This window comes from Delphinus delphis, chromosome 10 (genome assembly GCF_949987515.2).
Source record: "Delphinus delphis chromosome 10, mDelDel1.2, whole genome shotgun sequence".
Taxonomy (NCBI): domain Eukaryota; kingdom Metazoa; phylum Chordata; class Mammalia; order Artiodactyla; family Delphinidae; genus Delphinus; species Delphinus delphis.
In genome coordinates this window covers 32,817,008-32,844,121 of record NC_082692.2, presented here as the reverse complement: position 1 = coordinate 32,844,121, position 27,114 = coordinate 32,817,008, and the positions used below count along the sequence as shown (strand labels likewise).

The 27,114-nt window shown below is 46.8% G+C and overlaps 3 protein-coding genes across 5 annotated transcripts in view; 2 read left to right on the top strand and 1 right to left on the bottom strand.

The window, feature by feature from the left end:
- The window catches only part of UBR2 (ubiquitin protein ligase E3 component n-recognin 2), a 116,914-nt gene extending 110,475 nt beyond the window's left edge, over positions 1–6,439 (top strand). For all 3 annotated transcript variants that reach the window (XM_060021815.1, XM_060021814.1, XM_060021813.1), the window contains exons 45-47: positions 186–356; positions 2,634–2,735; positions 4,187–6,439. In XM_060021815.1, the coding sequence (XP_059877798.1) occupies positions 186–356; positions 2,634–2,735; positions 4,187–4,328 (415 nt within the window). In that variant the 3' untranslated portion in view covers positions 4,329–6,439. The remainder of the gene's footprint in view (positions 1–185; positions 357–2,633; positions 2,736–4,186) is intronic.
- RPL7L1 (ribosomal protein L7 like 1) overlaps positions 1–27,114 on the top strand; it is a 162,233-nt gene that overhangs the window by 1,994 nt on the left and 133,125 nt on the right. The window lies entirely within an intron of this gene.
- On the bottom strand, positions 10,713–24,495 carry PRPH2 (peripherin 2). The gene is made up of 3 exons (XM_060021270.1): positions 23,915–24,495; positions 13,857–14,103; positions 10,713–10,994 (listed from the first exon to the last, which is right to left on the bottom strand). Exons 1-3 carry the CDS (start codon positions 24,493–24,495, stop codon positions 10,782–10,784), a joined length of 1,041 nt encoding a protein of 346 aa, XP_059877253.1. The 3' UTR covers positions 10,713–10,781.

Here is a 27,114-nt window from a genome sequence, read left to right as displayed (position 1 = left end):
GATTGTTTCAGTACATGGTATGTGAGATGTTACCTATTCTAGCAATAAATTTGCCTGGTCCATAGTCTGTATGCATCTTCAGCTCTACTTGATATTGCAGAATTTTTTTCCAGGGCAGTTTTACCACCCTCAGCTCTTTAGCCAGTCTTTTAGAGCCTTGACTTGTGCTTTTTTATTTCATGGAGGTGCCCCAAATCAGGTGGTGACAAGAGCAGAGCCCCAACTCTGTGCCTTGTATGTGGAACTCTGCTGTGCTCCCAGAGCTACTGCTGTCAGACGGAGTTGGAAGGGGAGGACGTGGGAGCTTGCACCGCCCACACCTACTCCTGTGGTTCTGGGGTGGGCATCTTCCTGAGGTAAGGCCCTGGAAGGAGCTTTCTAGCTTTGGACCTGCCACAGTAGACATCTGTTGAGGGGTGGAACAAGAAACTACTACATTGCAAAGATTTGAGGCCACTCTTTTATTCATTTGAGGAAAATGGGGAGCCTTGTCTCCACACATCTCATATTTGGCTCATGCTAACTCTGTGCTGTTTTTTCATTATCATTTCCATCCCCATGACAATTCTGTTCTTTCTTTGTGCCTCATTGTAATGTGAAACTTCTAGCTGTGTTTGGTTTTCTACCCAGGCACAGTCAGAATTTCTTCTTTTGTTGTATCCTCATGGTTGGATTCATACATATCCCAGGCTGATGTATGTAGTTGTGTACATCCGACAACGTGCAGCAAATACTTATCAGTGACTGTGTAATGGATATTGAGAATGCAGTAGTCAACAAAGCATACGAAAATCTCTGCCTTCATGGAGCTCAGTTTCTAGTGAGGGAGATAGAAAATAAAATAAGAATTTAGAAAGCAATCCATGCAGAAGAGAAAAAATAAACTAGGGAGGGGAATATGAAATGGCAGCTGGAGAGTTGAATTTTAGATAGGGAACCAGGGAAGGTTCCCTGGGAAGGTAACTTGAATAAAGACCTAAAGAAGTGGGGAGAACATTCTAGGCAGGGAGCAGCAAGTACAGAATTGCTGGAGAGTGTGCCTGCCGTGTTCAAGAAAGAGCAAGGACAAAATTCATCTAATTGTCCTGTAAAAATGGATAGGTTTTTAAAAAACAATTATCCCTCAATAAAATTTATTTTAAAAAAAAAAGGAATTCCCTGGCAGTCCAGTGGTTAGGACTCCGTGCTTTCACTGCTGAGGGTGCAGGTTAAATCCCTGGTCGGGGAACTAAGATCCCACAAGCCGCATGGCATGGCCAAAAAATAAAGAAAGAAAAATAAAAAAAGAAAAGAAACAACAAGGAGGCTGCTGCTACTGCAGTAGTGAGCACAAGGGGGAGAGTCATGGGCCTGGTGTGTCCTAGCGAGGTCTCTGAGTGAGATGGAAGCCATCACAGGGTCTGAAGGCGAGAAGTGACATGAGTTTGAGCTCCTCTGGGGCATAGATTATATCCACATCTTAGTCATCTTAGTACCCCCCAGTGCCTGACAATTTCTTGTATATGATAGGTTCTCAATAGATATTGAGATGAGCTGAATTGTTAACACCAGAAAAAGTTAAGCAAACCTCTCAAAGGGATCAGGAGACACATTTTTTTAAAAACCCTTAGGAGAAATGTAAAAGTAGCCTTTTACCTTGTGTGGCACATTTCAGAATTCTTTTAGTCGTGTGGAGTGTTGCCTTGTGTTTCAGGTCAACCTAGTTCGTAATATTTGTGTGCCTTTTTTTTTTTTTAATTTTTGGCTGCATTGGGTCTTCATTGCTGCACAGTCTTTCTCTAGTTGCGGCATGTGAGCTTTCTCTATTTGCAGCGAGTGGAGGCTACTCTTCATTGCAGTGCACGGGCTTCGCATTGCAGTGGCTTCTCTTGTTGTGGAGCACAGGCTCAGTAGTTGTGGCTCGCGGGCTCTAGAGCGCAGGCTCAGTAGTTGTGGTGCATGGCCTTAGTTGCTCCACAGCACATGGGACCTTCCTAGACCAGGGATCGAACTGTGTCCCCTGCATTGGCAGGCAGATTCTTAACCACTGTGCCACCAGGAAAGCCCTGTGTACAATTTTTTAAATGAATAATTTCCTCATAATAGTGGTTGATACATAAATAACTACCTTATGTTTAGAAGTAGTTAACTTTCTCACACTTAATTTTTTAAATGCCAGTATTATATGAGCTGTCGAATCCTAATCCTAAATGTCCCTCTCCCTCCTTATGTTGGTTACAATACAATCCTTTTAGTTATTTTTAAACTTAGGCAGGGGTGTTGATAGTTTTTCAAGTGTCTCTGCTATAAACGCCATTTCTTCTCTTCCAACAGTGGTTTTGTTTGTTTATATTTATTTATTGATATATAGTTGATTTATAAGATTGCACTAGTTTCAGGTGTACATCATAATGATCCAGTGTTTTTTTTGTTTTGTTTTTTGGAGATTATATTCCATTATAGGTTATTACAAGTTATTAGGTATAATTCCCTGTGCTATACAGTAAATCCTTGTTGCTTATCTGTTTTATGTATAATAGTTTGTGTCTGTTAACCCCATATTCCCAATGGTTTTGTTTACTTTTATAAGACTTCAGTCCATTTGGAACTGAATCCAAACCTTGGTTACTAATGTATAAATGGTCTCTCTACAGAGTACGGGAATGTCAAGTGCTATTTTTAGCTGGCAAAACCAAAGGCTGTTTTTATTCTCCTCCTTACCTTGATGACTATGGGGAGACTGACCAGGGGCTCAGGTAAGGCCCATCCTGGGGAACTAGGTTGACTGGCTCTGGGCCACCAGAGCCTTCAGCATGGGGTGAACACAATGAACCTTGTGGTCCTGAAGCCTGCCTGCTAACTGCCTGGAGGGTTAGCACAAGTGGCTGTTGTCTGTGGACACTTCCAAGGAGGCTACCCTGGCTGGCTGGTTTGACATTCCCATTCCCAGCCCTCAGAGTGTCACGAAGGCCATCAAGATACATAAGGGGAAAAAATGGGACAGAGTGCAACTTTTTTCCATTTCTTACTCCAGAGAGCTGTTTGAATTGTCCTGTGGCATCCACAGCATCAGAGCACTGCAGGGATAGCTCTTTGTAACTTGTGCAGCTTTGTGGAAAAAATGGGACAGAGTGCAACCTTTTTCCATTTCTTACTCCAGAGAGCTGTTTGAATTGTCCTGCGGCATCCACAGCATCAGAGCACTGCAGGGATAGCTCTTTGTAAATTGTGCGGCTTTGTATGGGAGACCCGGTCCTCTTCAAGTGATATAAAAGAGCAAATCTTGATTGATAAGAGTTGTGCTTATCTTACTACATAAGAATCTGAGAGAACAAAGATTTAGAACATATAGAGCAATACAACAGTATTTGAGGCTTAATCACTTCTACTTTGGTAGCTTCTGTTACATCACAAGCAAAATGCTAACAGCAGTTCCTTCAAGCACTGTTAAAGAACTTTCAGACCATTTCTTTTTGCCCAAATGGGGTAAAAGTCTTAACCTAGATGTAACTTCCCAGCCTTGGGGAGCAGAAGTTGAAGGCCTGGAAACCAAGGCAAAATAAGTAGATGGGTTCCTCAGGCACTTGACTGCAAGGATACGGGCTTGTGCCACCTGTTGATGGTTCTTACCATTGCTCTGAGAAATGTGGGCTCTTAGGAGGAAGAGCTCTGGACGGAGAGTGAGAGGACTGGCACTCTGAGTCAGGAGCCAAGGCCCCAGGCGTGAGCTCACCAGTGCCTGTGCTTTGGTTAAATTAGACCCCGAAGTTATTCACATTTGACTGCTTTGCTTAGACTTTGTAGCTGAAAGACAGTACTTAGAAGAACATTTTCACCCCAGCAATTTTTCCATCCTCTTCCCTGCCCCTCCCTGTTATACGTTTTACCAACAAAATGGATAATAAATGCATAGTTTTAGCCTCTCAGCGTAAACCCTCCTGCTCAACCCCACCCCCAATTCCTCACCCCAGTCTGAGTAGGTGTAGCTTGTGTTCATTTTCCTCTTCTTTTCAGCACTTACTCCCCTTCAGCTGCTCCTAGCAAACCGTCAGAGCTAACACATTAATAGCCACAGGCGCCTGCCAAAGAGAAATTCTGCAGAGGATCTAAAACCAATAACTTGTAACTTTTGCTAAATCAGGAAAGATTGGAGTATAATAGATGAATAAACCGAATGCATCCTGAGTGACATGTGTCTTCTTTCTAGACGGGGAAATCCTTTACATTTGTGCAGAGAGCGATTTAAGAAGATTCAGAAGCTCTGGCACCAGCACAGTATCACAGAGGAAATTGGACATGCACAGGAAGCAAATCAGACACTGGTTGGCATTGACTGGCAACATTTATAATTACTTCACTACCAAATACATAAATTTGGATTTTTGTAACCCAGTTCGCTTTTCAAGAAAGAGAATAGGAAATAGGTTCTACTGAATTTGGAAATAAATTCTTTATTTAAGCTTTTCTTCCCAGTTTTATTTTTATAGTTTCTGGCTCCAGAGACTGATGAAAATCATCTTCGGTCAGCAGATTTTCTTGCATCGTTTGCTGTGTACTTCAAACGTAACTTCTTGAATTTTAGAATCCAGGAAGGAGCTTCTCTTCCTGGGCTGGACTCAACCCCTTTGTGGGCATCTGACTGCATTTGACTGTTCCCAGTAGTCTGAGCCGTGTCACATTACTGAACACAGGGAACTCCAGGCCTGAAGCTGATGCAACAGCAGCAGGAAACAAAGTCTCTGGTCTTTTGGGGTCACACTTCCTGATCCCTCTCAGTGACTCTCAACGTTGGGCCTGGGTCAGTGTCCCCACAGCTGATGGGACCCTACCTCTAAGCAAAACAGTGGATTTCAAAAGTGGCATTCCCTTGTCTCTACCGGCTGTGAGGGGGTTGGGGGACTCTCATGCTGGAGGAACCTGTGGGAAGAAGGAGAGAAGGTGGTGTCTTTGTGTGCTGGGTGATTTTCAGGGCTATACAAGGTGGGATTCCCCCGCCCCCCCCCCCTTTTTTTTGCAAGACTTTTGGCTTTGAGGAATAAACTCATGTTCAAGGGCTTATTGAAAACTTAAGAGTATCCTAATTTTTCAGATGATATAGTCTCTTATTTCTAAGACTAAGTTGAAAGAGTGTATACATCTAGAATCAAACACTAGCAAAAAAATGAGAATTCAGTGTTTTAAAATTCCTTCACCCCCACCCCTTCCAGCATTTCCTGGAATAGATCAATTGCTGTTTACCTGCTGGCTCACTTAGTACATTTCTGGGACACCTGTGCGCCCAGGCTTTTTATTATTTTTAAACATCATTGTTCTGACTAAGAGGTGCCTTCCTAGAATGATAGCCGCTTAGTAAAATAGTTTATAACCATGACATGCCATGTACCACTCTTGTGTGATGCACATGTGCTGAGAGCTTGGGTACATGGAGAGTGATGGCAGATTTGGTGGAAGAATAAATACAGAGCCTCTCTGAGGTGAGGCTAAGGGATAAATGAATAATTAGAGGCTCTTGGATTTCTTTTAGCCAATGAAAATAACCCTTTCACTCAGTTTTCTTTGAACTCTGCATCTAAAAGTTCCATCCTGCTCAGCCTTGCACACTCCACGGTACACCCAGGAGGAAGGTTGGAAATCCAGACTTTCAGCTAAAGTAAGTGGAGATGTAGAAGCCACACTCAGTGCTTCTCCAGGGTGGTGTGTGAAGAACCCCTTCCTCTGAAAGGATGACCTTGACCCTTCTTGCCTGGGACTGAGTCACCCATCTGAGAGACGGCACTTCTCACCCAGGAGGAAGAAAATCTGCTTTAGAACACAGCGCTCACCCCCCTTTTCTGGCCTTCCTTCCATTCATAAGATCTGGTGGTATGGGCTGTGGATGGCATCGTGATTTTAATGTTTGTTTTGGCCTTTGTCACATCCTCATTCCTTTAGCTTTTAAGTTCAGCTTCTTTTGGCTTTTCTCCAGTTGTTAACCAAGCTTAAATTTAGAATGATAAGACCAGGTTTCTCCCCCTGTAGTTGTATTTATAAACATGTTCACCAAATCGTAACAATACTTCAGCTTTCAGAGCTGATTTCATGTAAGCCTGTTGTTAGCAGAGGGTGTCCCTGGGTTCCATTCTCTGAGAATGTCAGGGAGTCTGAGAGAAGATGAGTTTACATGAGAAAGCAACACATGTGCCCCTTTATCTTCTGGTGTGTGTATCATTAATCTAATTGTCTTCCCTAACTAACGAATCATCTTAGTCTTATGATTTGTTCCGCATGTATTATGTTTATTGTAGAAATGTTTATATAACATGCTTTCCATATCAGGGAAAATCATATCTGTTTAAAAAATTGGCTATAACTTTATTATCTGTGGACAACTTGTAAAATTTGGAATGTAGCATATGTAAAAAGTTTAAAGATATCCAAATAAATGCTTTAGGTGTTGACATTACTTTGCATCTGCCTACATTTTCTTCCTGTTTTGTTTCACACAGTTAAATGCACTGGAGGTGTTCCACATGTCACCTTGCTATAGATAAAGTGGGACACCTGTATTAGCTTGAAATTTAAGATGCTTATATTATTAGTGTCAGTTATGGCTGTTGGCCAAACGATCTTGACCTTCTGAAGAAAGCTTGATCATCATTTCAGCTGATTAAGTTTCATATTCACTGACTGTGACAGCTTGTGACCTTTCTGAACCACTGTGGACCTCAAATCACTGGGAAAACAGGGCACTCAAAGTCTCTCCCAGCTCCAAGTCATTTCCTCCAAGAAGGGTTAAACTCTTCTTGCTTATTCTTACGTAGTGATCTCCAGGTCCCTCTATCTAACACACTCCCCAGACACTTCCTGCTTAGAAAAGACACATGTACGAAGGAAGCTACATCCTATATTTGCAAGGGAGTCATTGCCTATGAAAGTTCTGCTGTGCTCTTGAAAATCCTCTTAAAAGGAAAGCATCAAACTAAAAACACTAGGTTTCTCTGTCTCCTGGTCATTAATGCTGCTCCTAGCTAGCTTACTACCTTCCCTGGTCCTAATGTCATCAGCTCCAGGACTCATTAATTCCCTCTGACATGCTCCTTCCTTGCTTTCTCCCTGCTTTTGTTTTTTGAGTCAGGTTTATTGACGTTTATTTTCCAAATAGTAAAATTCACCCTTTCTAGTGGATGGTTTTATGCATTTTGACAAATGCATACAGTTGTTTTAACAAGCCACACTCAAGAATAGAATAATTCCATCACCCAGGAAGTTCTTTCATGCCCTTTTGTGGGCACCTTCTCCCCGCATCCTGACCCTTGACAACCACTAATTTTTTTCTGTCCCTTTGTCTTGCCTCTTCCAGAATGTTATATAAATATGTCATATATGTAGAGTTTTGAGTCTGGCTTCTCTCTAAGAAGACTGATGCATTTGAGAGCCGTCCACGTTCCTTTTGGTTGCTGAATCAGTTGCTGAATCGTGTTCCATTGTGCAGATGTATACCCACTCACCAGGTAAAAGACATTTGGGCAGTTTTGGGTGGTTATGAATAGAACCATGACAAACAATCCTGTTATAGGTTTTTGTATGGACCTGAGTTTTCATTCCCGTCAGGCAAATAGCTAGGAGTTGACTCATATCTTAATCCACTCTACACCATCCTCACACTTTGACTTTGCTGCTTACTTATACGCATCCTCTGATTTGAAGGACAAGATATAATGCCATCAGGAGTTAAGGGCTGATATTTCCTCCCTTCCAGCCAGTCTCATGTCCTCTGAACACCAAGAGGGCATCTGCTCTCCCCCTGAACCTCCGTGTTATTCCCCCACATTCCTAGTCCTTAACAACGGTGCTGCTGGCTTGCCACACTGACATCAGGAGCCTTTTTTTTTAATGTAGTAGCAGGTCAGAGACCATAATTGTCATAGTGCCCCCTTCCCCACCCCACCCCCCGGCCTCTGGCTAAGCTGCAAACCTGCTGACCTAGCATTATAGGTGCCCAGACGAGGGGAGGCGGGGGAGTGTGCGGAGCAAGCCCCTAATCTTATTAACCTGAATTGAGGTTACTAAGGGTTTATTGGCTGGTGGCTCAGTCCTGGGCTTGAAAATATTGCAAGAGGCTGTGGGCTCTTGAGCTGAGGCTGCAGACACTAGGACACTTATCTTCCTAAATGTTGGGAATAAGTAGCTATTACTACTTCACTATGGAGTAATTGTTTCAGAAATAAAAGTTCTAAGGCACTGTCTTTACCTCTCACCCTTCCCCAGGGCTAGGCTGACAGGACTTGAAAAGCTGGCTGAGTCCCTTGGGAGAAATGAACCTACATTGGCCCAAAGAAAGACTGAGGTTAGACATAAGGAAAAACCTGGTCCCAGTCTTGCTAGGCACTGGTAGATGACCAAATGAGATGGGCAGCTTCCTCTAGCAACTACCTGGCTACCTGAGAAGACTGTGAGAATGCAGCCCACCCTAAGTCTGTGTAATGAGAAAAGAGCTATTGTGAGTTGCTGCCTGAGCATTTACAGTTTGACAGCCCTGCTCAGGTCATTTAGATAAGGAGCTTAGGTTTCCCGTCCCTGGAATTCCTGCTTTGCTTTTCCCGTCCCTGGAATTCCTGCTTTGCTTTTCCCGAAGCACGTTTCAAAATAACCACTTAGAGTGGAGCCCGTCCCAACCACTTCTTAAGTAATAGGTGCTTGCTACCCTGCTGTCTGTCTCCTGCTCTCGAGACCTGGAATGGAGGACCCCCCCTTCCACTGGCTCATTGCACACACACCCCTCGCTTCTGTTCTGGGACCTGCGAGTAATAGACCTTGTGAATTTACTCCCTTTGTATGAGTGCCTTGAAACTGCCTTCGATCGAAACAACCCTGGGGTTTTCACTTCCCCAAAGTGGGAGCTGGGATGCTGAGGGAGCTACCTGCCAACCCTGTGTGGGTGGCTTAGTGCATGTTCTTAATTCAGTACGCCAGCTCCAGGCCCCCTGCACAGTCTGCTCTGAACCAACTGGTGGTGTTTATTGTGGGATCATTTTCCCCTTGATCCTCCCAACAGCTCTCAGATTCTGACCAGAGCAGGGGGGATAGAAAATGGAATTTTTGCTTAAATCACTAAATTAAGATTCCACATACTAAAATATTGAACTCAGCTCTGGTCCAAATTCTAGCAAATGTTGAGATTATTTGGATAACCTAATAGTCCCTGTTCTTGCAGATAAGAGATAGCAAGAGGGAGAGAGGTGACACCCACGCTGTTGAAACAGCTGCCGTGATCATTAGCAGTGCTACCTTTCAGTGTCAGGTTTGGTTTGGTTTTGTTAACAAATGTTAGCAAGAATCAGGGATCCTGTGCTACATACATGTAGCACATACATTTAAGACAGGCACTTAACAAAAGTGATTTTCATACAATATAATTTTTAATGTCTATTGTACAGCTGTCAACAGCATCGTTATACGTGTGGACCTAGAGCAGCATTTTCTTGATGGTTCTCAGCGCTCCTGGGAGGGGAGAGCTCCGGGACCCTCATCAGAGGGGCTGACTCCCTCAGTGTTGTCCATGTGGGTCATTCCTTGGTCTCCACACTCAGAAGTCAAATTGAATTAAACCTGGGACCAAAATCTGACAGAATGTCCAAACATCTTTGATCTGGTCTTAAGCCTGAGAGAATTAGAGCCCCAGAACATACCCCAGGCAGCACCAGAAGTCTTATTTTTTCCACACTGAAAACTCCTAGGACAGCAGTGAAATCATTCCCTCCTTCCCCTGAAAGCTTCCTTTCTCTCTTTTTCCAGAAGGAAGTAAAAACTTCTTTTTCAGTTGCTAGCATGGGAAGATGAGCTGTCTCAAAGAATCTTCTTTAATGCGGAGGCATTCGGGAAATACCGTTTTGCAGGATGGGTATCTGGGGCAAGAAGCAGGACGAAGCTCACAGAGGACTCTGTCCTCCACTGTAGACAGTGTTGTCCGTGGGGCCTGTCACGGCACCTGTGTGGGCGTCCCAGGAGGTGAGGCCTGGTCTCCAAAGGGTGGACTCTTGTCTGATTGTTGCTCCTCTTCCACAGAAGGGCAGCCGTCTAACCCAGTGCTTCCATAGATGAGCCAAAGGAGGTCACCCGGCAGTTTAGCCAGAACATGCCTACAACCCAACTCCCTCAGCCCGTGGCTCACTCCTGGCCAAGTGACTGAGGGCTTGTGAAGGTGACACAAAAGCTGTATTTTTGCTGAGGGACATAATCCCCTCTAAGTTCTCTTGCCTCATGATTGAGAATTCCTCTTTTGAGCCCTCAGTCCTCTGGAGAGACCATTACTCTTAGAAAAGTGTAACTGTCCCTCACCTTCTGTAATTACATAAAATGGCTGATGTGTCAATCTTCGCATTTGAAAAACATGACAACGTGGCCAGTACATCTTTCAGACTCTTACGCTTATGCATCAGGTGACACTTTGGATATAGAATGAAGCGACTCGGAGCTCAGCGTAACAGCCAACTCATAAAAAGGGCAGCCCTCAGGTGTAGCCAGTAGCCTCAGGGTGGAACTGAATTCCTGTGCCATGAGGAGTCATCCACTGAGAGGCCCCCCTGAGTCCACCGCGAGGGTGCGTCCTAGGGCAGTGAGCCTGAGTGGGACTCATTCACTCACACTTTGGACAGTCATTCAGCGGAAGTTTTTAGGGACCCTGAATTTTAAATCCCACCATCCAGAAGAGTCTCTGTGAGACGGCCACCCTCCTTGGGAGATTCATATTGGAATCGGGGGTATCCGCGTTTCCTGGAGTCCACTACTTTTCAGTGTTCAGAGGGGAGGGGGTCCCGCGACCATCAGCCAGCCTCTGGGGCCTGGCCTGCATCCACACCCTCGGCTTCCACCTGGTTACCCTTGCCCAGCTTCTTCAGGCTCTCCAGAAAGGCCTTCCAGGTCTCCGGAATGCTCTTCTCCAGAAGCCAGCCCTCACTCTCGCACTCGGGGTCTTCGGGGTTGGCCACGCCTTCCAGCGCCGTGTGCAAGTAGCGCAGCCCGATGGTGATGGTCACCTGTGTGGGGAGAGGAGACTTAGAGGAGATCTGGGAGAAGTAGCTGGGGCAGGGGTTACCAGGAAACCATGGCAGCCACGAGCCTGCTCATCCTGGGAGCCCTTCAAACAAGGTACTGTTGGGGCTGGGTTGGCGAGGCCCTGCCCGCCCCAGGCAGGCCTGGGTGCTCGCGATCTGCCTGTGCTCCAGCCTCATCTCAGACCCCATTCTCCTCCCTTTCCAGTCACCCTGGGTTTCTTTGGATCCTGCCCACACCCAGCCTTTCTCCTCTCCAGTTTTACCATTTGCTGTTTTCTCTACTTAGAACATTATGGGTGCCCCTGCACCTGAATTCTCCCCTCTTTGCCCTCAGGTCTCCCCCTTCCTGGGGGCATTAATCCTGGGCTCCTTCTCTCTGTGTCCACCCCCACCCCCACCCCGTTCCTGGCACGTTGCTAGGCACGTAGCAGGTGCTCAGCAACTATTTGCTGGACAGAATTAGAAAGTCCTCTCCTTTTCTGCAAACAATAGTGATATACGGTTTCCCTCTACTTGTGTTATTGTGATACTAGAGCATGAGTGGGTGATCTGTTTGGATTTGCTCACTGGAAGTCACTGCAGCAGACTCTGGTGCCAGAATGCCTGGGTTCAAACCTCAGCCCTGGCACTTAGCCAGCCATGTGACCAGGAAACCTCAGTTTACTCCTCTGGTTTGCAGATTTTCAGATGAAGTACCGCCTGCTCCATGGGCACGCTGTGATGCTTCCATATGTGTAGAGCATGGTACCTGGTGCGCAGCAGGGATGAATAGGAATATCAGCTGTAGTTGGTTATTAGTGAGCATGGTAAGTACTGTTTCCACTCTTCTAACCCTGTATTGTGTTAGCCACTTGTTTCTACACAAATTCCTGGTTTGCTGTCTTACACTCTTCCTTTGATGGTATAGCAAACTCTGTGAGAGGCCTAGGCCCACTAATGGAGAACATCCACTCCCTGAGGGCAGGGGTGGCCCTGATGAATCTTGTTCACCTGCTGTCCCAGCCCCTACAACAGCACCCAGTGGTGGTAGGGCCTCAGAAAACGTCTGTTGAATGAATGCTCTGGGAGCATTTTATAATTACAGCAGTAGATGATAATAGTAACGAATAGTTTTAGGTTATTGTTGACTGACAGTTTAATAAGATATTTTTACAGTGGAAAGACTCCCCTCCAGGAAGTCCTCCTGGTGTGCGTGTACCCACTCTGATTCCTTCCTGCTTTCCTCAAGAAGGCCCCCTGTTGCACTATGAATTTTCTGCTAGGTAATGGTCCCTTTGGTTCATGAGTCTGATGTGGACTCATGGATTGTGAGACCCAGGAGGGCAAGGCTGAGGGCAGGATCTTATCAGCCCCCCTTGTGCCCATCACAGAGCTCTGCCCCCTAAAAGACTCAGGGGAAAAGTGAAAGGGGATTAAAACTCCCTGTTCCCAGTGAACAGTTCCTCTCCTTAAGCGGTCACTAGGTTCCTGGAAAGGTGGGTAAACTGAGAGGCAGCCAATGGAACTCCATTTTCCCACTGACTTCATTTATCCCTTCAGTCTTCTTTTCATGTGTTTTCAAGGAATGCAAACTTCTAACCTTCTAGCAGTAAGCTTCTCTCCTTATTCTACCCACATATTCCCAAGACTCTGCCTCAAGGAGCTGGTGACCAATAAATCATCATGAATATGCTTGCGTTTGCCTTAATGTGAAAAGAAGGCCTTCCTCCCCATCTCACCCCCTCAACAGGCAGTACAGTTCTTCTGGTGTGACGTGGTAAGTTAGAAGTGGTGCGTCTCAGCTGAGAGCCCAGCTATGTGTGAATTTCCATAGCACTAAAGATTGACTTATTTAAGGGAACCTTTCAGTGAATCTTCTCTGATGGGCAAAGTTTCCCCACCTAATGTTTCTGGTTTTGTACATTTAGGTTTTGGAGTTTGGGTTTCTGCTGTCAGCTCAAAGCATGAGCCCATGAGTCACACTCTGTGCCACCTTGGTTTACCCCTCGCTGACAGTGGGCTCTCGTTCAGCACCCAGGACAGCGCCCAGCACTCGTAGGTTTTTGAGAAACTATTTCTTCAGTAAATGAATGAATGAGGGCTTGCTATATCCCAAGACCTGCAGCTACAGAGAGGAATTAAACCTAATAGATGAGATAAGATGAACCTACAAATAATTAGAATACCAGGTAAATTGCTACCAGAATCTCAAGAGAAGCACAAATCATTGACTGAACACTTTGATGTGCCCGTATCTCCTGTTGCCTCCCAATAGTTCCAAAGCTAAATGCTGGCAGCCCCCTATAACAGAGATGTTAAGTAACTTTCCGAGTCCTTAGACTCAAAAGGTGGAGACACAGGATAAACCTCTGAAACATGCAAAGTGAAAGAAACCAGACCTAAAAGGTCACATATTATATGATTCCCTTTATATGAAATGTCCAGAATAGATAAATCCACAAGGACAGAACACAGACTGGTGGTTGCCAGGGGCTTAGGGGGAGGGGAGGAGGTGGACTGACTGTTTAATGGGTATGAGGTTTTTTTGAGGGGGCGATGGAAGTATTTTGGAACAAGGTAGAGGTGGTAGTCACACAACATTGTGATTGTACCAAATGCCACCAAATTGTTCACTTTAAAATGGTTAATTTTATGTGCTGTGAATTTCAACTCAACGAATTCTTTTTTTTAAGTGATGGGACAGAAACAAAAAATAGAGGTGCTGGTATTCAAGCCTGGACCTGCCTGCACGGCGGGCAGAGGGCTGGTTCCCAGGAGGGAGACCCAGGCCCAGCTCCACCCCATCAAATCCCAATGGGGCAGGTGGCTCCCTCTTGCCCTGCCCCCCACCAGCCCAGGGCCTACCTCAAAAAGCCAGACGAGGAGCGTCACAGCGCCCACGGAATTCATGAGGTTGCTGTAGTAGCTCAGCAGGGCGGCCCTGCAGCCGCGCACCCACAGGTTGAGCTCCTCCGTCTGGTGGTCATAGCTGTAGTGTGCAGAGTTATTGGTGAGCTGGTACTGGATACAGGGCCGTGGCGAGCTGGGGTTGCAGCAGCTGAAGGGGACTCCATCCACCAGGTACCGCCCATCCACGTTGCTCTTGATGCGACTGGAGGAGAAACAGACGGCTTAAGACCAGCTTCTTGAACTTCTCACCAGGGGCCAGCTCCTCCCATCCCCTTCTGAAAATCTGGAATATTCATTCATTCATTTGCTGTCTTGAGAAATATTTACTGTACACCGACTATGCGCCAGCCACTGTTCTAGGTGCTGAAGATGGAGCAGTGACCCTAGAGAGCCAATGCCCCAGCCTTCCTGGAGCTTATGTTTAGAGGGTTAAGATAGATGATAAACCAAGAGGCAAGTAAATAAGGAACAAACGTATTCTAGCCCTTGTGGAGCAATGGAGATTCAACAAAACCTAACAATGACATTTCAAGAATTCTGCGGACCTGCTGATCCTGAAACTGCCTGGCGTTTACGTCCTGGAAGCCTCTGAGCAATCTTTGGTAAAACTAAGATCCAGAATGCTGTTCACCGTACTGATTTGCCAGAGGATGGCCTGTTAGAGGTTCAGGATTTCTTCAAGGTCCTGGATAACTAGCGGTATAGATAGTAAAGAAGTCACAAGTTGGGGCATTTAGACAAGAGTGAGTCACACACGTGAGAAACGTGTTCATTCTTTTATTGCCCATTGTTTTAACCTGACTGAATACAAGATGGACAAGAGCACTGTACTCCTGGCAATTATTAGGTGTGTTGGAACATGGATGTTGCACTGTAGACAACATTTAACACCAGTCTGTGGAGTACTGCATTGTAAACTGCAAAATAAAGATTTATTTTTAAAAAGAATCAACCACTCTGTGCTGCCAGGCCCTGGCATGCAATGATTTCTTGGGTCCGTGCCAAGCTGGTAGGAAGAGTAGCAGGACAGGTGGTGACTGTTGAGACAAGACTGCCTAGCATTCATGACCATCAACTTCAGCACCCAGCCCCCTCCCCAACCTCATCTCCTCCTTACAGATCACTGGGGACCAAGGTCCCCTCTGGCCAGATCACTTCTGCTCAACAGATGTTTCCAGAAGGCCTGCTCTATCCCTGGGCCTTTGCAGGAGCAGAGAATGGGTCTTTGCCCATGGCTTGCTCTCCATACACACTGACCTCTGCCCCCAGCTGGGCGGGAGCTCCGTACTCACCTGAAGGATGCAACTTGCACAACTTTTGCATCTCTCTACTTATACATATATTTGGTTAGAGCACACCATACATTCATGCAGGTTCAAAATTCAAAAGGGGCAGCCATCGTTATAATGAAAATTCACTCCCTCCCCATCAGGCAGGCTGGGTATGTTCCATCTGACCTGTTCGTGGTTACCCAGGCAACTTTACGTGTCAAAATTAATGGAGGGAATTCCCCAGCGGTCCAGTTGTTAGGACTCCGCACTTTCACTGCCAAGGACACAGGTTCAATCCCTGGTCAGGAAACTAAGATCCCACAAGGCCCATGGCACGGCCAAAAATTAAAAAAAAAAAAATTCATGGAGCTGCACACTTAAGATTGCACCCTTGACTGTGTACATGTTATCTTGAGTAAAAAAGGTTTTTTTTAAGTTGCACATGAACAATGCATTACATAATAGCAGCAGACTTTTACAGCACAAGGATAGGGAGCATGTAATTGTTCATAATAGAAATTGTTTCCAACAACGTTCATTGAAATGGTAATTAATTATACTCTTTAAAAAACAGATGTTCGTGTTCAACTTCTAAATAAAATACCCTCAATACAAAAAAGTCTCCCACTCATTCTTGTCCCTTGGCCCCCAAGTTCCCTCACTGTGGCCAGCTCTGTCTGTCCTTTCACAGAAGCTTCAAGCATGGATAAGCAAGCTCAGATTTTGCAGAGTTCTTATTCTTCCTGTATGTTTGTTTGTTTATCCGAATGGTAGCATTATATACACACTGTCTTGAATCATTTTTTTTCCCTTAGCAATACCTTAGAGATTTTTTTTTTTTTTTTTTTTTTTTGCGGTAAGCGGGCCTCTCACTGCTGTGGCCTCTCTCGTTGTGGAGCACAGGCTCCGGACGCGCAGGCTTAGCGGCCATGGCTCACGGGCCTAGCCGCTCCACGGCATGTGGGATCTTCCCGGACCGGGGCACGAACCCGCGTCCCCTGCATCAGCAGGCGGACTCTCAATCACTGCGCCACCAGGGAAGCCCCCGCGAGATCTTTTTATATCTGTCAAATGGAGAGTGTTCTCCAGGTTTTAATGAGGTGCGTGGTGTCCCCCTTGTGCAGATGGCCCATAGGGCCATTTCCTATTGATGGACATTTGGGATTTTCCCAGTGTCTTGTTATTTTTTTTTCTTTTCTCTTTTTTAACTTATTTATTTATTTATTTAATTTTTGGCTGCATTGGGTCTTCGTTGCTGCATGTGGGCTTTCTCGAGTTGTGGCGAGTGGGGGCTACTCTTCGTTGCGGTGCGTGGGCTTCTCATTGCGGTGGCTTCTCTTGCTGCGGAGCATGGGCTCTAGGCGCGCGGGCTTCAGTAGTTGTGACGTGTGGGCTCAGTAGATGTGGCGCACGGGCTTAGTTGCTCCGTGGCATGTGGGATCTTCCCAGGCCAGGGCTCAAACCCGTGTCCCCTGCATTGGCAGGGGGATTCTTAACCACTGTGTCACCAGGGAAGTCCCCCCAGTGACTTGTTAATACAAACATGGACGTGGGTCATTTTGCATATTGGGAATATATCTAGAGGATTAATTCCTAGAAGAGGCATCTCTGAATCAAAGGGTCCACCTGTGATTGCACCCGAGCTCTGCCATATTTCTCTCGGGGGTTGTACAGTCACACCCACACCAGCCACACCCACATAAGTCCTGTTTTTGATCTTTGCCAACCTGACAGATGAAAAATAATATCTCAGAGTCGTCCTGATTTCTGTTTTTCTCATTGTAAGTGAAGTTAAGTATCTTTTGATGTGTTTAAGATCCATTTGTGGTTTCTTTTCAGTGAACTGTCTGCTGATCGGTATGATTAAGACCTGAGGAAGGCTCTGAAAAATGTGACCTCCTTGGTTCCAGATCAGTCCTCGCCTGGGTTATGGCGACCGTATTTCCACACACCCTGTAGTCCCTGCCCTCTGTTTCATGGTCAGAGCCCACTGCCCAGAGAACAGCTGGCCCTGGATGCACAGGTGGTCCAGGACCAGGACCACGATAAGAGCAGGACAACCTGAGTTTACTCCTGGTTCATCCCTCTGGAAAAATTCCTTAACCTCGCCAGGCCTCAGCTTACTAATCTGTAAAATGGAGTTGACATAAGAGTTGTATGAAGGGATCCACGTAAAGAGGCTAAGAAGAGTGCTTGGTACGTACTAAGCGTGTAAGACATGTGGACGCCTGGGCTAGGGCTGGGAAGGGTGACAGAGCAAGAGACTTCACGTGAGCTCTGTGTATCGTTGGGGAGCAGCTGTGACAGTGGAACAGACCACATGACACCGCTGGGGAATAGTCTCTTGTGCGTGGGTGGTGTGGCCTCTGCCAGCTGTGGAGAAGAGTGCCTTCTGTGACCAAGACTGCAAGGGCAGGGACTTCCCTGGTGGCGCAGTGGTTAAGAATCCACCTGCCAATGCAGGGGACATGGGTTCGAGCCCTGGTCCAGGAAGATCCCACATGCCACGGAGCAACTAAGTCCATGCGCCACAACTACTGAGCCTGTGCTCTAGAGCCCATGAGCCACAACTACTGAGTCCGTGTGCCACAACTACTGAAGCCTGTGCACCTAGAGCCCACGATCCTCAACAAAAGAAGCCACCGCAATGAGAAGCCTGCTCGCCACAACTAGAGAAAACCCATGCACAGCAAGACTCAATGCAGCCAAAAATGAATAAATAAAATATTTTTTAAAAATTAAAAAAAAAAAAAGACTGCAAGGGCAGAGCTCAATGCCAGCCTGAGGCAGGGGCTGTGAGACATTTGTCCAATGATGGGAGTGGCTGCGGCTGAAGCTCAACTGCACCGAGTGCCATGGGAGCAACTCTCCCTACACAGCCCCGCACGGCACCTGGTTCCGCTGGCTGGGGTGGTCCTGGGTGGTCCCAGTGGGAGGACTGGAGCAGAGGCCCTTCAGCTTGGGGCTCCCACCCCCTTCTGAGGGGCGAGCCAGCCCCACCCAGGACTGAGCAGACGTAGTCTCCTACCCCTAGGACCAAACCCCAGCAGGCCTGGTCCCCAAATGCAAACACTGTTCGTCCCTCTTCCTGACCTGCAGGCTGTCCCTGGAGCCCGCTTCCACCTGCACAATGTCCCACCTGGGCCATTCCCAGTGTCCCTATGGAACGGAGTGGGTAGAGCACAGAGAGCTGGCCTTTGAGTCTCACATATGCATTTGTGAGCTGTGGACCTGTGTGAGGTGCGAGAATCACACCCCCTTTCAGGGGCTGTGGGAGGTTTAAATGAGGCAGTAGGAGGATGCACTTGACACAGGCCCTATGAGAATGCTGGCTCTTCCCCACTCATGGCCATCTGGGGGGGACCCTACAACCCACCAGGCTGTTCTACAGAGGAGGAAGTGGGGCCCAGAGCAGGGCAGGGCCTCACACAAAGTTACACAGTAAGTGGAAGTCCAGCCCACAGCAGTTGCCCACCCCTCCCCTCAGAGTTTCCTCAGAGCCTCTCAGGTCCTTCCTGCCTGTTGGCTTTTCTAGCTAAACTTCCTGGGAAAGTGTGAGTTCTCTCCCCTGTTCCCTGTCCCAGGAGCCCTTCCTTGTCCAGCATCATCTCTTCTATGCACTCTCCAGGTGTCCCTAAGGTGGGGTGAAGCCTACAGATCTGCCTCATACTCACTGAGGCAGGGCTGTGTCTTCCCTCAGACTGGGGACCCTGAGGGTATGCCTGGCTTGGTGGACATTGGGGTTCCCCCAGACCCCCAGCCTAGGACCTCTTGGGGTCCCACATCTCTGAAACTAGCCCTCCCTCTCCATCAGAAGCATTGTCTTGTTGACTTAGCACTTGCCCTGGTTCCAACCACAGATTAAGGCTCCACTCACCCTCTTAAGACAAAGGCAGAGGAGAGCTGCTTAGGTGGTGAGCTGACTATTTATATCAGAGTATTTCCCAGGCTACAAATCTCTGCTCAGGGCTCACCAAGGCTTGTCAGGGTCTTAAGATAAGGCTTTCTTTTAGCCCACTCTCCCATAGCCAAGCTACATATGACTTGGGAAAATCGTCATGTTGGAGTTTTCCTGGAAAAAGCAACATAATTTAGTAGGTGAATCAATAAGGAAAGCCATATGGAAATGAGCAGAGGAGGGAGCCAGGAGTGTAACTGATGATGTGTCAATCCCCAACCCGAATGCCAGCTGAGTGACACTTGTGGAATCTTGGCAACTCACTTGACTTCTTTCTGTGAGCCTCAGTTTTCTCACCTGAGAAATGACAATATAAGTCTCTGACGGATGTGGTGGTGATTAATTGAGATAATACACATAGAGCACCTGGTATACAACAAGTGCAGTATTAGTATTTCTTTGAAATACTAATAGTATTTCTTTTCTTTTTTGAGTAGTCACTGGATATAAAGAACTGCAGGTGGTGATGGAGGACACAAGAAGGAGGGGACCCAGCCCTGCCCTAAAGAAGCCCCAGTCTGAAGGGAGACACAGCACTGCTTGCAGGGAGAACCAATCCGACGGGAGATCTAGACGGCAACAGAGAGTCCTGTCTTATCGGGAGAAATAGACCTGACCTGAGGGAGCCCCAGTCTGAGGAGAGACACAGCCCCGCCCTCGGGGAGCCCCAGTCTGAGGGGAGAGAGAGCCTCGTCCTCAGGGAGCCCCAGTCTGAAGGGAGACACAGCCCTGCCCTCAGGAATCTCCTAGGCCAAGGTCCAGAATTCTCTAGGTATCTATTAATTGTTTAGGAAGAAGACAGGTGTCATGGCCTGTGGGTTCCGTGGGAGGACAGTAAAGTGAGAGCTTAGTGCCAGCTTCTTTCTCAGACTGAGGGCCCCAGGCCAGGCTTTCCTGGCTGACAGTTCCTTCAGGCTGACAGTGCCAAGACCCCTGAGCTGCTTCATGCTCTGCCTTTCACCCCAAGACACTGAAGCTCAGCTCATCCTGAAAACAGGAGGAAACTTTAAAGGAATTGTTATAAACTGGCTGAAGACCTCAGGTGCCTCCTGGTGTGATGCAGTAAGGTACCCATAGCAGCACCCTAGGGGGTGCTTTTGCCAAAACTGAACCTGAATCCAGCCACACCTCAGCCCTGACTACTGGTTTACAGGGAAATACAGAAGAACACGTTAGAAGACAGCAGTTGGCTACAATGGCCCAACCCCAGAATGTGGGAAATTCTGCAGGACAAATGGCCGACTTCCTCCAAGACGCACATGGCATGGAAAGGTAACTATTTAGCGTAAGAGACTTAGGAGACCAAACAACCAAATGCAAAGTCTGGTTTAGATCCTGATTTGAATAAACCACCTGTAAAAGGCATCTTGAGACAATCAGAGAATATTGAACACAGGCTGGGTATTAGACGACGATAGTAATGTCAGTAGGCATTATTAATATTGTGCTTCTGTTAAAAACAAAAAGGCAATAAAGCAAACCCTCTTTATCTGTTAGAAATTCCTCCTAAAGTGTTTACAGGTAAGAGGAAACAATGCCCTGGATTTGCTTCTTAATACTCAGAAGGGGGAAAATGTCATGGGGGAGCGAGGGTACATGGGGATTTGTTATAATCTCTTTACTTTTGTGAATGCATGAAATCTTCCATAATAAAAGTTGAAAATGAAAAAAAAAAAAAAGCAGCTCTGGTGGTTAAGAATCACAAATCTATATCCCGATATCGTGCTCTGAAGACTGAGTCACTGAGGGAGGCGGCATTCCTGGACTCCTCCCTCTGAGGGCCTCCCCCAGTTACAACAGAGTGTCCCCGCCCACCCCCACCCCAGGACCACCAGGCTGGGGAGGGAGTGAGAAGGGAAACACAGATGCAGGAGGATGGAGCACAGCGTGGCTCCACGTGCCACAGCCCACGAAAAGGCTGGGCGGGGTGGGGGAGGGGGCAGTTCTGGCTTCTGTGGGGTCTCATGATGATCTGAGACCCTGGCACAGAAGGACCAGAATCCCATCACGATCCACAGGTGTTTGTCGAGCTTGTATCTTATCTGCCCACACCTTCCACTGTCCCTCTGGAGGAGGAAGAAGAGAGCAAGACAGAGAGAGGAAGAGGGAAGACCTGAGGCCCCTCCCCACTCCAACACCCCCCAGCTGTCGGAGAACAAGCACTCATCTAACACCGAATCTGTATGAGGCAGAGTGGAAAGAGCAGAACCAAAACCTGGCGCTCCCTACAGTGGGATACCGTCCCAAAAGAAGAAGGAATGAGTGCTGATGCCTGCTGCAACACGGATGAAATTGGAAAACGGTATGCTAAACCAAAGAAGCCAGACCCCAAAGGACAAATATTATATGATTCCATTCAAATGAAATGTCCAGAACAGGGAAGCCTATAGAGACAGAAAGTAGAGTAGTGATGACTTGGGCCTGAGGGCAGGGGAGGCCGGAGTGAACACTGAAGGCTGCAGGGTTTCTCTGTGAGGTGGTGAACACATTCTAAAATCAACCTCAGTATTGGTTGCACAACTCTGTGAATGTACTAAAAACCGTTGAATTGCACACTTGAAATGGGTGAGTTGTATGGTGTGTGGAATATATCTCCATAAAGCTGGTTGGTTGGTTTTTCCAAAAATTTGCCCCACACCCCCAACCCCAGCTTGCCACTTCCTGCTATGAGATTTTAGGAACATCCCTTAAGCTCTCTGAGGTTCAGATTTCTCATCCACAAAATAGAGATTAACAGTAAAAACAACAAAAATACAAACCCCCCAGGAGAGGTTTTGTGCACACCAAATAAGGGCCTTTTTCCTCCCCAAAGACCCAGCAACTTAGCAACAGGGCAGGCTGGGGTGGGGGTGGGGTGCGGTCAAAGGCTTGTAAATTCTTGTAAAAAAATCTTGAATTGTTCCCACCTGATCTCCATGTTTAGATCAGGAGCCTTCAGGAACCACCTGTTGACCTTAAATATTCCCCTGAGAAATCTCCAAAAACCAGCCATCCCTCCATGCTTGTCCAAGCTCACAAGTGCCAGGCTCAGTTAGGGATGCGCAGTTCCTCTTAATGTTGTGACCATATTTGTGTGTGTGTGTGTGTGTGTGTGTGTGTGTGTGTGTGTAGCAGAGAAAATTTTTTCCAAATCAATGGAGTTAAGATTGTTTCACACCAATAAGTTGGTACGGGGCATTGAGGTAATTTTGATCAAGTTTAATGTTTGCCTGAAAATTTGGATATGCCGACCATTGGGAGTGGAGCAGCGTGGAGCATTTCTCCACCCTGGGACAGAAGGGGATTTGGGGATCACAGAGAGATCTTGTAAGTCTCATCAAGGACTGACTCTGTGCAGAAGACGATCAAGGAAAATGACAGAGGAGAAGATGAGAAGCCCCTTCCCGTCCATCACAAAGGCTAGTTCTACCCTCAGCTTCTGCTTCCCCCACTCTCCCCATCCCCAGGAATCCTGCTTGTCCCTCTGGCTTCACACCCTCCTAGGGCAACTCGTATAAATCATGCCACTTTGTGCTGTCCCTGCGGATCTGTCCCCTAGGAAGGGCAGAGTGGTTTACAAACCTCCTTGACAAGGGATTTGTAGCAGTAATCCCCACCCACAGAGAAAATACCATCCCAAGCAGTGACCTTCAGTCTGACTTCGCTTCCATCTGAGGAGCAGCTAAGCTAGCCATCTGGGGTTCACCGGTGTTGTCTGGGCTTCAACCATGTCCTGATGCCAGTGTGCCCAGCGCCCAGGGTGCATGTCCCCTTGGACTCACCAGCCTCACTCAGAGGATAAACCAGCTGGATGAACAATTGAAGCCCTAGCCTCAGGCAGGGAATGGGTAGAGTTGGACAGAAGGAAGAGGTGAGGGAGAGCCACTGGCTCTGGACAGGCTGACCTTTCCCTGGAAAACGACTCAAGACCCGCAATGGTGGGTCTCTGGGAAGGGGTCTGCTGGGATCAGCACAAAGGGTGAGATTCTCTTTCTCACCAACACCTCCCTACATCCGCCGCTCAGGATTTTATTTTTACACATGCCAAGAACACTTTAGAAACACTTTATCGAGTTGCACTGTCATGATTTAAGTAGTAAACACCAGCAGGCATTTATTGAGCACCTGTTGTATGCCAGGCTCTAGACAGAGGTAGAAGGTGACCTCCAAAGTTGTGTATTCTGGTGCCTTCCTTTAAAAGATGGGCAAGCAAAGGCCCAGGGCATCAAATGACTTATCCAAGATCACCATCTAATTAACAACAGAGACAAAACTACAGCCTAGACCCCCTGACTGCCCCATCCTCTGCTCTTTCCACCGTATCCAAGGACAAACACCTTGAGAATGGTTGCTCAGGGTGGAAAGGTTGGAAAACAAGGGAGCCAACCCAGAAATTTATGCTTTTAGGACCTAATGCACTCACTTTGAGTGAATGAGACAAGCAGCCAGATGAAGTCTCGGTATATGTGATCCATGAATTCCCTCCTCCCGAATGAAGCAGACACACGGTCCTGGCTGGGTCTCCCCCTGGTGACCCCCATTCAAATAGTTTCTATAACTTGACACTTTCCTCCCATCTTAGCCAAACATTAGGTTGAACCATATGAAGTTGCTATTTTTATCGCTCAAAAATGATAGAATATTGACAATTCCCTATGGTCCAACCCAATACACCCTCACACGCAGTAATAAGTTGTGCACACAGAGCACCCAATGGGGAGGAAAAGGCACTGGACAGGGGGAGTCACAGGCTCGTGTCTCCGTGTCCCCATATCATTCTCACCCCGGGACTGGAGGCTACTCACTCTTTGACTTCTTTGGAGGAAAAGTCCAGATAGCGGTTGCTGATCCACTGAATCTCAAACCAGTCCCGAAAGCCATTGTTGCCACAGCACTTGAACTCAATTTGCAGCGTGTCGATGGTCTTCTTCATGAAACACCTGCCTGGGGTGTCCGTGTCCCGGTAGAACTTCATGCCATTCTTGAGCCCGTGGGCCAGCGTGCTCTCCAGGGAGCCCCGCAGGAGGAAGCAGCAGAGGGCCACCAGGAAGAGGACAATGTTGAAGAGGACACACACGGCCAGGTATGGCTTCAGCCAGGGCTTCCACTTGGCGTACTTGGCAGGGTCCAAGGCGTCATAGCAGATTTTACCCGCCAGAGAATTGAAGACACAGGACAGCACCCCCATCCCTATCAAGGAATTGGGCACAAAATGGCTCTCGGAATTGTCCATCATATCGCTCCGCTTCCTGAGTTCAATCTTTAGGAACAGCCCTAAGCTGAAGATGATGATACCAGCCAACACGGAGAGCCAGTTCATGAGCCAGAGCCCTTGGGCCAACTTGACCCGCTTCTTCTGGTCAAATTTGACTTTCAGCAAAGCCATACTTGCAGAGTGCAGTCCAGGCAGCCTCTCACTCCTGACCTCAGTAAGCCCGGAGCCTGAAGACTCAGGGCCTTGGGAAGGGTGCAGATGGCCCAAGCTGCAGGGAGCTGCTCTGGGGGCTGCCCATGCTGCGTCCCCTAGCCTGGGACCCCTGTTAACTCACTAGTGGGAGCAGGGGCCTCAGAGTCACAGCTCATGAAGGGGCCAGTCCTCCGTGTGTCGTTTCTGCAGCTCCCTTCCCAGCAGAGGAGGGACAGACTGAAGGCTGCAGATTAAAAGTGGGATCCACAAGACATCTTGCTAATCTCTTTAGCCAGGTTCATCCCATTAGATAAAGCCGTGCGAGTTTCAGAACATGGTCAAGAGGAGCCTCCCTGGACACCCTGGAGCAGAGAGCTCTGGGTTCAGCTCGAAGAATCAGGAGTAAAAAAGACAAGACTGGGCTTCCCTGGTGGCTCAGTGGTTGGGAGTCCGCCTGCCAGTGCGGGGGATGCAGGTTTGTGCCCCGGTCCGGGAGGATCCCACATGCCACGGAGCGGCTGGGCCCGTGAGCCATGGCTGCTGGTCCGGAGCCTGTGCTCCGCAGCGGGGGAGGCCGCAGGGGTGAGAGGCCCGCGTACCGCGAAAACAAAACAAAACAAAAAGACAAGACTGGCCAGAGAAATGGGCTTTATCTGGAGGTCTGGCTCAGATCACATCATGTGTCTCCCCAGAGCATGTTTCTGGGCCAAACTCCTTCAAAATTTAAAACTTTCTAATGGGACAAAAGACATCATTATCCAAGTTGAAAAACAAATGACAGATTGGGAGAAAACATTTGCAACATGTAAAAAAAAGAATGAATAAGCAAAAAAAGAAAAAAAAATTAACTGCCACAGTTCCACATCAAAAAAAAAAAAATCAACTGGAAAAGCAGGCAAAGGAAAGGAACAGGTGATTTATAACAAGCAAACCTGGAAAGTCCAAGGATCTGGAAAACTTGTCAATCTGAGTAGGACAAAGGGCAATGCAATTAAAACAATAATAAAAGACCAAACTTGCACATCTGTCAAAATTCTGTCACCAATATAAACAAAGGTAGTAGAAATGAGATATACATTCTTGATGAGTCTGTAAATTTATTACTATTTTTAATTTATTTCTTGGAGTAGTTTCAGGTTTACAAAAAAAATTGAACAGAAAGTACAGAGCGTTCCTAAATACTGCTTTCCCCCAACCAATTTCCCTATAATTAACATCTTGCCCTTGTGTGATACATTTATTACAATTGATGAATCAATTTTGATACATTATTAACTAAAGCTCATAGTTTACATTAGGGTTAACTCTTTGTGTTGCATGGTTCTATGGGTTTTGCCAAATGCATAATGTCACGTTTCCACCATTATATCATATAGTATCATACAGAATATTCTCACTGCTCTAGTAACCCCTGTGTTCCACCTGTTCATTCCTCCTCCCCTCCCTGCCCAATCCCAGGCAGCCACTGTCTCTATAGTTTTGTCTTTTCCGTGTCATATTGTTGGAATCGTACAGCATATAACCTTTTCAGGCTGGTTTCTTTCCCTTTGCAATATGCACTTAATGTTTCTCCATGTCTTTTTGTGGCTTGATAGCTCATTTCTATTTATCGCTGAATAACATTCCATTAATGTGAATGTACCGTTGTGTGTTTATCAATTCACCTATTAAAGGTCATCCTGATTGCTTCCAATTTGGGGCAATTATAAATGAAGCTGCTACCAGAACTCTACTATGGAGGTTTTTGTGTGAACATAAGTTTTCAACTCATTTGGGTAAACACCTAGGAGTGCAATTGCTGGATCATATGGTGAGATTATGTTTAGCTTTGTAAAAACCTGCCAAACTGTCTTCCAAAGTGGCTGTATTATTTTGCATTCCCACTAGCAATGAATGAGAGTTCCTGTTGCTCTACGCCCTAGCCAGCATTTGGTATTGTTAGTGCTCTGGATTTTAGCCATTTTAGTAAGTGTGTAGTGGCATCTCACTTGTTTTAATTTGCATTTCCCTAATGGCATACGTTGCAGAGCATCTTTTCATATGCTTATGTGCCATCTGTATATCTTCTTTGGTGAGATGTCTGTCCAGCACTTTTGCCCACTTTTTAATTGGATTATTTTCTTTCGATTGTAAGTTTTTACAGCCTTTTGGGAGAGTAATTTATCTATCTCTATTAAAATTTAAAATGCACATTGCCAGTGATCCAGCAATTCCACTTCTCAGAACAGCCTGTGTATAACCAGAAGCCGTTTTAAGAAGAAACCGATCCTGTCCTCAAATTCATGTCCACCAAATACTAAGGAAGTCTTCATGATTAGAATAAGAGGCCCATGAGCTCAAGGCAGTAAGAGGGTCAAATCTCCAACCTGGAATCTCCTTTCTTCCCTATGTGTTTGTTGGGTTCCACTAGATTCACCACCTACACACTCCTCTTTAAGATCTCCAACTCACTAAGTAAAATCGAAGGAGTATTTCTCCACATATAGAGGAGGTGTGAGAACAAAGCAACGGGACCTGATTTTTTTGTCCTCCAGCATAGTCACCTCGGAAAACAAAACACGTATTCCATTGCTGGACCCAAGTCTAAACTCCAATTTG

Excerpts from the sequence above, each read along its gene's own strand:
- PRPH2 (XM_060021270.1), bottom strand. The coding sequence starts at position 24,495 with ATGGCTTTGCTGAAAGTCAAATTTGACCAGAAGAAGCGGGTCAAGTTG. Across the intron at positions 14,104-23,914 it reads TCCTCCAAAGAAGTCAAAGA|TCGCATCAAGAGCAACGTGG; the intron begins GTGAGTAGCCTC and ends TTTCTCCTCCAG. Across the intron at positions 10,995-13,856 it reads TCCTCGTCTGGCTTTTTGAG|GTGACCATCACCATCGGGCT; the intron begins GTAGGCCCTGGG and ends CTCCCCACACAG.